Genomic DNA, 10,660 nt, shown 5'->3' on the forward strand with positions numbered 1-10,660 from the left:
AATCCAATGTGAGCCACATGTGCAATGTTGGGTTTGTCTCAGAGTTTTTGTGCAGCGTAGCCAGAGAATGAATGAGCAGGTGCAAAGGAGGACGAGGAAAAAGAAAAAGAGAGACAAATATTTTGTTTTGGCTTTTTGTGGTGCAGATTTGCTTTTAAAACGCAGAGCATTTATGACATGAACCTTTTTCAAGCTTTGACCAGAACCCGACAAACATTAGGTATTTATATCCGTGCCCGACCTGAAACCGACAATTAAAACCTATTTTTTCCTCACACAGACGACATATTTACGTTTGCTTTTATTAAACAATGTCAATATCAGATCAGCACATGGGGAATCAAACACAGGTGCACAGTGCGCCCCGCGGCGCCAGAGACAGCGGTGGATCTATTTACATAATTAACATATCAAGTGTAAGGATAATCCTTGTTTATGTGCAGAAAAATAATTAATTCAATAGTGGATGCTTGTGCTTCCAGCCTGTCTTAATTAATTCCCTCTCTGCTGGAATCAGAGCAGTCAGTCTGAAGCCAGCACTCACTCACACAGCTGTTGCTGGACACAGACTCATGTTTAGGCATTAAATAAATAATATTTGATATTTATTCTTTATCACATAAGTGCATTTAAAAAAAAAAAACTGATACCGTTGCTTTTTTATGACACCGCGTTATACGATATTACGGCCCAAGCCTAGTGCTTGGTCCTTTTACTGACCTGTATAATGCAGGTGAAACGGAGGAGTCAGGACACTTAGCTCTACAGATTGCCTCTGAAGAGAGGGGGGAAAGCTCCGCCCCTTTACCTGTCCCTAAAGCAATTAGTTCCCGCACAGAAGTTCCACCCCTCATTACTTTTGATGAAATTATAGTAAAAGCACCCAAAAATGTTCACAAAAAAAGCTATGAATAAATAAAAATATATACTGTATATCAAAATTGTTGGCACTCCCAAAAATTGTGGTCTATTTTTGGGAGTGCCACATACATCTTTCTTGCACTTTGGTTTTAATCTGAACTTCTTCTTCTGTCCTTTAGGCTTTGACGGCTGCTTGGCCTTCGTGAAGTTCAACGGAGATAATCTACCGTTTACTGGAGACCACAGCATTGTCACCTTAAAGAAGACCAGCTCGTCAGTAAAAATCGGCTGTCGAGGCCCCAACCTGTGTGAAAGCAGCCCGTGCTGGGATGGATTGATGTGTGTCAACCAGTGGTACACATACCAGTGTGTCCCACCAGGCGATTGCGCTTCCCACCCCTGCCAGAACCAGGGCAGCTGCGTCCCGGACCCTCGTACTGGTTTCACTTGTGTCTGCTCAGAGTTTTACACTGGCAGGACTTGTGAGACCTTGGTGGCCTGTCTTGGTGTCCAGTGCCCTCAGGGGACCGTCTGTAACACCGCCAATAACGGTGGATTTGTCTGCAGTCCTAACCCAACCGCAACAGCTATGGTTCTGCCCATTTGGGCGGTCCCAGCCATTGTTGGCAGCTGTGCCACCATCCTGGCCCTGGTGGTGCTGGGCCTTATTCTGTGCAACCATTGCAGGGGCCGCAACAAAACCAAAGTGCCAAAAGAACCCAAGGAGAAGAAACCCAAGGAGAAGAAGAAGAAGAAGAAAAAGAAGAAGGGTAGTGAGAATGTGGCCTTCGATGACCCAGATAACATCCCACCGTATGGAGATGACATGACAGTACGCAAACAGCCTGAGGGAAATCCTAAACCAGACATTATTGAAAGGGAGAACCCATACCTGATCTACGACGAAACAGACATTTCCCATAACAATGAGGCCATTCCCAGTGCTCCCTGTGCGCCTTGTAACGGCCCAGAGGCCGATATTGAACATTACGACATTGACAACGCGAGCAGCATCGCCCCTTCAGATGCCGACATCATCCAGCACTACAAGCAGTTCCGTAGCCACACCCCAAAGTTTTCCATCCAGAGACACAGTCCGCTGGGCTTTGCCAGACAGTCGCCCTTATCCATGGGGGCGACCAGCTACACCTATCAGCCTCAGTACACCCAAGCACTGAGGTCCACGCCTCTAAGCCACTCTCACTCTGCCTGCCCTGCCCCGAACGCTCTTCCCAGACACTCCCCGGCCCCGTTCACCAAACCTTCCTCTTTCTACAGAAACACTCCAACCAGAGAGCTCAACCTGGCTCACCGTGCGGGTAGCCCACTCGAGCTGCACAACGACATGTGCCAACCGCCACCCATGTTTAACTACGCCACCCGTCTGGGGAGGCGTAGCAAGAGTCCACAAACCATGGCTAGCCATGGCCACGCATCCAGGCCTGGAAGCCGCCTCAAGCAGCCAATAGAGCAGATCTCCCTGGAGACGGGACCTCCTGTGGGGTTGTCCATTGAAGAGGTGGAGCGTCTCAACACGCCACGTCCACGCAATCCGAGCATCTGCAGCGCTGACCACGGCCGCTCCAGTTCAGAAGAGGACTGCCGACGGCCATTGTCAAGGGTCCGCAACCCCGCGGATGGTATCCCTGCCCCAGAATCCTCCTCAGAAAGTGACTCTCATGACTCCTTCACCTGCTCGGAGATGGAGTACGAACGGGACAAACCGGTGTCCTACAGCTCCAGAGTCCCCAAACTATCGCAAGTCAACGAGTCGGACGCTGACGATGAAGAGTACAGCGGACGGCTAAAGCAGAGACGATACTCGAGCCGAAGAGCAGAGGGCGGGCCCGGCATAGTCCAGAAACCTGCCGAGCTACACCACACGTTGCCGCACAAACTGGGCAAGCAAGCTGGGGGCTTCAACTGGGACAATTTGATAAACTGGGGCCCAGGCTTTGGACAATATGTAGATGTGTTCAAAGACTTAGCCCTGCTCCCTGAGAACGCAGCGGCAAGAGACATTGAAATGAACAGCGGCGACGGCTCGGTGACCATTTTAAACGAGGAAGAAGCTGAACAATATGTATGAGACTATTTATTGTGATGTTGTAGAATATGGTGGTGTTCTCTGTATATTTGAATGGAACAATGGAAATCGAGTTTTCTTTTTTTTTTTTGTTTACGCTGAACTCCAAACCTTAAGACGACTTCTAAATGCAGTAAGGCAGAAAAAATGTCACCAATAACACAACTAACGCTGTCACTACCCACCAAGGAGCAGACGACCAACTTTTTTCTGTTTCTAAACCGTACAATCATGCAGTGAAATCCAGGCCTGGCTTTAATTTAACAACTATTCACATTATCTTGATCAAACATGTTCTGTATTACCAGCATGGCCTCTCCTTTCCCCAAAAAACGTCCGTCACCTTCACCGCTAGAGAGATAAAATGATGGATATCACCAACGACCACAGGACGTGAATTCCATCAGCCATTTAGCGAAAGAAAAACTCCCATTTTCTGTGTTTTTAGGCGTCGGTTATTAATAGGTTTAAAAGGAAGCGTGTGTGTTTGATCTGACTACACCTGCGGGTGACGATGGACGGACCTCGGTGTGAACATGAGCCCCGTGTTTGCTCGCACGTTATCGCAAAAACCCGACTTGATCCCGCCCGATATTTCTACGAGTCCTTGCCCTGCCATGTTTTTGTTGAGAAGATTGGTTGAACAGCCCAAGAGTGAGATTAAATCAAGTCTGCTGCCTTACAGACATTTGAGGAACCTTAGTAGAGAGACATGGTCCTCTACTGGTATTTTTTGTTTTTTTGTGCGGGGAGGGGGGGGGGTTGTCCTAAAACTGCAACGGTGACATTGAAGATATTAACGTGTGGCTCGTGTAACTAAAAACACTATGAACTTGTGTACATTTTTTTTAAAACACATGAAGGTTTTTGTGTGTTTGTCATCGGTCCCATTGCTATCGTATGATGTTTACATTTTTTTTTTTTGTACTGTTTATTAACTTAAACTACTCAAGCTGTGTTTTTATGGAAATTTTTCATACGCTGAAATGTATGCGCTTACTTTCAAGGAAAGTAAGATTGAAGACTTATTTTTTACATCTGTTACTTATGTAACATCAGTATTTTCCACTTTTGATAAAACTGTAACATGCTGTATTCTTTGTACCTGTAAAAAAGCCAATAACAGAATAAAAAGGTATTTATTTAAGCATGTTTTTCCTCGTGTTGGTATCAGAGGTATAAAGAGTACTGATACTTTACGTTACTTGATTGAAATTGTACTCCGGTACAAGTAAGTCATACATAAAATACAGTACAAGTAAAGCAGTAGCTCAATTAAATAGTACTCAAAGTTGTTACTATGAAGGTCGATATGTTGTAAAATGGGAGAGTTTGTAGAATGTCAACTTGTGCATAAAAAAAATCCACACACGTGAGATAAATTTCATGTCACGAATGATTGGAAAAAATGTAGGTTTAAGATTTAAACCCAAAGAAAATGTTTACATAAGGGTGATCTGAATGTGAATTCACAGAAAAAAAAATATTCACAAATGTGTAGACTGATTTTTACACAAATAAACATGACAGCTGTATTTATTTGCATATTTATTTCTTGATGAGCGAGTGGGTGGCCGAAATTGGCAATAATTTGGCAAGAAAAAAGTGAAAAGTGACTACAATGGGCCAAAAGCAGTCAAGAGTGGCCAAAAAACGGGCGAATATAGAGGAATGTGAAACAAAAACGTGCTAAATGTAGGGGGAAAAGGAAACAAGTGGTAATTATTGGGCAAAAGTTAGCGTGTTTGGTTGAAAAGTTACCAAATAAATTACAAAAAATTGATATAAGTGTCAAAAAGAACTTGGGAAAAAACGGGAAAAAAGGGATATTTATTTGCAAGAAGAAGCTAAAGTCTGAAAAATGTATCAGAACTTTTTGAAAAGGGGCAAAAATGGGAAAGGAAATATGTAAAAAGGGGTTAAATAAGTGGTATTTAGTTAGCTTGTTTGGATGAAAAGTGGCTAAAAAATTAAAATTGTAAAAAAGAACTTGCAAAAATGGACAAAAAAGTAATATTTATTGGCAAAAGGAAACTAAAATCTGGAAAAAAATAAATAGATAAATAAAAAGGGTCAAAAATGGGACAAAGGCAGTTGCAAAATGACCAAAAAAATTAGGTAAATGTTTCCCCCTTTTAGGGTTTTCTGGGGTAATAATATTTAAGACATAATAAAGAGCCACATGTTGAACATCACTGACTTAATAACAGCTTCTACGTGGTGTCTCTGATAATGTCTGGACACAAAATGCCAGCCCTGAGTCTAAGTAAAATGACTGAGTTAGAAATATACTCAAAAAAGTACACGTACCCATGAAAGCAACTCAATTACAGTACCGTGAGTACATGTAATCCATTACTTTCACCTCTGGATCCAGGCGACACGTTGGGTGGTATAATAAGTTATTCTGTATGAAAGGATCTCATTGTGCAGCTGTTCACGACACTGAGCCTGAAGAAATCCTTTAAAAAGGCGTTTGAGGACCCGAGTGAAACCAAAGCAGCTCCTCGAAGCCAAAGCAAACATCAAGCGGACGCTGTGATGCACGCTCCGACATTGCTTTCAACAATTATTTACATCTGGTGTTTTGAGCAGAACCTTCTCATCGTGTCATAAGCTCTGTTTTTCAGCACGCCAATTGTGTCCGTCATCACGGGTAAAAGAGGCCACGGGAGAAAAACACAGGGAGCCGTGAACCCAGAGAAGACTGACAGATCAGATCTGGGTTAAAAGAAAGCACTAAAAGATCTGTTGACCAAAGACTCGTCGTCGTCGGGAGAAATTTACGAGGAGGAAGATTAGAACAAATGACAGAAACTTCCTATTTTTTACATATATTCCATATTTTAACAAATTTTCATCACTTTTTCTTGCCATATTTTTGCTCCTTTTAATGCATTTTTGCTACATTACTCCCATTTCTGACATTTCTCCATCAAATTTCAATCCCTTTTCTGCTCATTTATTCCACTTTCAAGACATTTTCAGCACTTATAAACCATTTCCACCACTTTTCCATCAAATGTCACATTTTTTAACTCTTTTCACCATAATTCATGCTTATTTTTGCCTGTGTAAAGTAATTGTTTCTATTGATTTGTACAATATTGACATTTTGAACTCTTTTTACCACTTTTTCGGTCTGTTTTTGGCCTCTCTAATTTACAACTTTTAACCAATTTCTGTGTTTTTTAAAATCCCATTTCACCACCTTTTTCAACATTTTTGGTCACTTTTAACCCATTTTATTCTGATTAAAACAAGGATTTACGTCTTTGAGAATAATAATAATAATAATAATAATAATAATAATAATAATAATAATAATAATAATAATAATAATAATAATAATAATAATAATAATAACCTTCCTTGATAACAGTGGATATTATTCAGATAAATAAAATAAATGTGGTTATCACAGATTCATAGAACAATGGACCATCATTTTACTGACCTTATGGATGGACCCCAAAAATCTCTCCCCTTTATTCCCCCTTATAGATGGTCCTAGAAGTTAAAAGTTGCAAATTAGAGTGGCCAAAAACAAACAGAAAAAGTGGTAAATAGGGTTCAAAGTGTCCATAACAGCGTAAATGTATGAATAATTCATTTAAAAGTTTAATAATGCCATGATAAATCATAAATGTGGTTAAAGTGGCAACAAAAATATCCTGAAATATGGTGAAAAGAGGTTAAAAGTGACAATAAGAAGTCAGTAAGCACGGAAATGTCTTGAAAATGATAAAAAAAAAAATGTGCAAAAAAGGCATTGAAATTTGATGGAGAAGTGGCAGAAATGGGAATAATGTAACAAAAATACATTAAAAGTAGCAAAAACATGTCAAGAAAAAGTGATGAAAATAGGTTAAAATATGGCAAGTTTGGTGTAGTTGTAAAAAAAAGGTAAAAAATAAGCAAAAATGGGCTCGAATTGTTCATAAAATATTCTTAGTTTCTTAAAGGTATCTGGTGACCCCCCTCCCAGTGTCTCGTGACCTCAAATGGGGTCCCGGCCCCAAGGTTGAGAACCCCTGCTTTAAAGAGTGAATAATCATGGTGCCATGATCAGGATCATTGATCCAAATAATTGACAATATCTGGGAAAAAGAAGATTTGAAGCTTGACGGCGGTTTGCTCTCTCTGAATGATCTTGTACAAGAATGAAGCTGGATATAGCTGAGGCTCTTATTTTGAAAGGCTAGAATAAAACAAACAGTCAAAACCACATGTGTCAAAACATGAATTAGAAATGACCAAATAATCCTGGTGTGGATATCTCAAATTCAGTTTTAGGGGCTTGTATTTAGTCCTATTTGTTTATATCACATGAATGCAGTTATTTTTAATTACAAACTGTGGTCAAAACTCTCGAAAAATCTTGCCATTTCTCACACACAATTCCACAAAATTCTTCTAAATTACACAAAATCTATCAGATTTTTTTAAAGCGAATTGAACTTATTTTTTTTAAAACTAGGCCACAATAATTATAAAGTTGTTATTTTTCCATCATCCACTTATTTGGCCCCTGAACTTAAATGAGTTTGACACCCACGTCCTAAACGCTTTAAAGAAAGTAGCTTCACAACAATCATATTCTTTTCTATTCATGGGGAAACTTTGTTATTACAGTATTTTTATTGTTCCAAACGTTGGTTGTGGAGCATGTAAATGAAGCGGTTAGCTGTGTTTGAGTTATTACCGCTCTTTGTCCAACTGCTTGTGATGCGTTACAGGATATTTCTGATGGTGGTCTCACAGTCCTCAACCTTCCTATTATTAAGTGGTTTTCGTGGGTGGTTCCATTTTATTCACTGGGATTGTTTTGCACGTAAAATAAAAAAAATAAAAGGCTTTTCGCTTAGCCTCCGCACTGACCTCATTCCCACAGTTTGGTCCAGCAACACTTTGACCAAATCCTACAGGGTGGACTCCAGGATGTGTACCATAGTCCACGTTGGGTCCAGCTCTGTGGCTCTACTTCCTAATCACACTCATTTGTGCTTGGAAACAATTGCAGCTCATAATCAGTGAGTGGTCAGCAGCAAATTCTTCATATTTAGTGGTTTTCTGATTTGAGAACGGAGGATAAACGATGGTCAATGAGTGAAACGTGGAGAGAGGAGAAGATCATCTGAGGCTGGAGAATGAACTCCCACTGGAGTGTGAGTGTGGTTAGTCGTTTCAGCTCAATATTTACTGTTCCCGAACGCCTCACAGCTCATGTCTCAGCATCACTTTAAGGGTCACGGAAAGTGTACGAAAGAACACCAAATGACTACAAAAACACATCATGACTTCAAAAATACACAAACCGAGAGGAAATATACAAAAATATACAAAGCGACAACAAACGCACAGAAAGTGACTCTAAAAACGCACAAAATGATCCAAATAATGCACATAGTGACATTAATAACAAAGAAAACACACAAATTGAGATAAAGCTAAACAAAATGACCAGAGAAACACCCAAAATGACTCCAAAAACACACAAAAAGAAAACGCATATACTGATTTCAATAACATGAAAACACACAAATTGAGAAAAAAATATCCAAAATGACAGCAAAAGCACACAAAATGACTCTAAAACACAAAAAGGCCGATGTAAATGCAGGTATGGATTTTCATAACACAAAAACACACAAACTGATAAAAAAAAAAAATCCAAAATTACTCCAAAAACAGACACAATGACCCAAAAAATGTACAAAGACTAAAATAACACAAATTCAGAGACAATTTACAGCTAAAGTACACAAAATGACTCCAAAAACATACAAACTGAGGGGAAAATATACAAAACATCAACAAAAATGCAAGGAAATGACGACAAAAATATACAAAGCAACTAAAATGACGAAAAAAATATACAAAGCAACTAAAATGACTCCAAAAACACACAAAATCAGAAAAATGCAAATAATGAATTGAATAACACAAAAACACACAAATTGAGATAAACATACAGAAAACAACATGTAATGTACAAAACAACAACAAAAATACAAGAAAATGACAACAAAAACATACAAAGCGACAACAAACGTACACATAAAATGACCCAAATAATGCACATAATGACTTTAGTAACACAAACACACATAAGTTTATTGAAAAATATACAAAGCGACAACAAAAGTACACAAAATGACTCCAAAAACACAAAATCACCAAAAAAATGCATATAATGAATTGAATAATACAAAAACAGAGAAATTGAAAAAAATATATATAAAATGACTCATAACGTGACAACAAACGTATACAAAATGACCAAGCAAAAGGCACATAATAACTGCAATAACACAAAAACACACAAATTGAGAGAACAAATATACAAAATGGCAACAGAAACATATATACTGACTCATAACATACAAAACAGCAACAAAAATACAAGGAAATGATGACAAAAATATACAAAGCAACTATAAAATGACTCCAAAAACACACAAAATCAGAAAAATAATGAATTGACTAACACAAAAACACACAAATTGAGATAAACATACAGAAAACAACATGTAATGTACAAAACAACAACAAAAATACAAGAAAATGACAACAAAAATATACAAAGCGACAACAAACGTACACATAAAATGACCCAAATAATGCACATAATGACTTTAGTAACACAAACACACATAAGTTTATTGAAAAATATACAAAGCGACAACAAAAGTACAACAAATGACTCCAAAAGTACACAAAATGACTCTAAAAGTACACAAAATCACCAAAAAAACACAGAAATTGAGAGAAAAATATACAAAATGACAATTCAAGGAAATGACTACAAAAATATGCAAAGTGGCAACAAATGTATACAAAATGACCAAGCAAAAGGCACATGATAACTTTAAACACAAATTGAGAGAAGAATAACCAAAATAAGGACAAAAACACACTAAAGTCCACTGCAGTGACTGACTGATCAGTTTCCTGATGAAACAAAGAGAAGCTGTGGTTTTATCCGTGACAACACGAGTGTTTCTCACTGAGCTGAATTCAGGAGAATCTTTGTGAGAAAGCGAAAACAATGCCGTCCCTCCTGCCAACAGCTTAATTCTGCAAAACAAACATCCGTGATGAGCTGAGGGAGGTTGTTTTCGCTCGCTTCAAACCAAAATGACTGTTTATTCTTCGCTGGGAGAAAAGCTGTGCTCACATTTAGGGTCTACTGTATGATCCAAACTGGTCCACGTTGAACCTAATGTGTGCCACTAATGTATATTTAGACTTTAGACCCTTCATAGATATGTTTACACTTATTTCAGCATCATTCAGCCTAAGTTTGACCATAAAAGATGCACAAAGGAGGCAAACTGTGATTTCTAGAAAACAAACACAGTGATTTACAAGCAACGCTTTGTTTTATTTACTTATTCATGCTGGTGTGTTTGTCCACAGAGAGATCTTTACTGCAGGGATAATGAAGACACATGAACACTTAGAGGATCAGAAGAGAATAGAATGAGAAACAGCAGAGTTTCAGCTTCCTGATAATGATTTGTGTTTGTCACTGTTTAAAAACTCTGCAGGAATTGATTATTATCAACTACTAAAATCACTACAACTCTGTTATTTGTGAACAGATTGGGCTGAAATGTGGTAGCTATAACCTATGAATGTGTACGCATCGACACCCCCAAAAGAAAAACAAAATTCAAATATTACAACGGTTGGTGGTTCCGAATCATA

At 38.8% G+C, this 10,660-nt stretch overlaps 1 protein-coding gene across 2 annotated transcripts in view; it reads left to right on the forward strand.

Annotated features, from left to right (window-relative positions):
- The window catches only part of fat4 (FAT atypical cadherin 4), a 152,084-nt gene extending 147,990 nt beyond the window's left edge, over positions 1 to 4,094 (forward strand). For both annotated transcript variants that reach the window (XM_028458895.1, XM_028458896.1), the window contains one exon: positions 1,041 to 4,094. In XM_028458895.1, coding sequence (XP_028314696.1) covers positions 1,041 to 2,950 — 1,910 coding nt within the window. In that variant the 3' untranslated portion in view covers positions 2,951 to 4,094. The remainder of the gene's footprint in view (positions 1 to 1,040) is intronic.
- Positions 4,095 to 10,660: the final 6,566 nt, after the last annotated feature.

Source organism: Gouania willdenowi, chromosome 10 (genome assembly GCF_900634775.1).
Source record: "Gouania willdenowi chromosome 10, fGouWil2.1, whole genome shotgun sequence".
NCBI lineage: Eukaryota > Metazoa > Chordata > Actinopteri > Blenniiformes > Gobiesocidae > Gouania > Gouania willdenowi.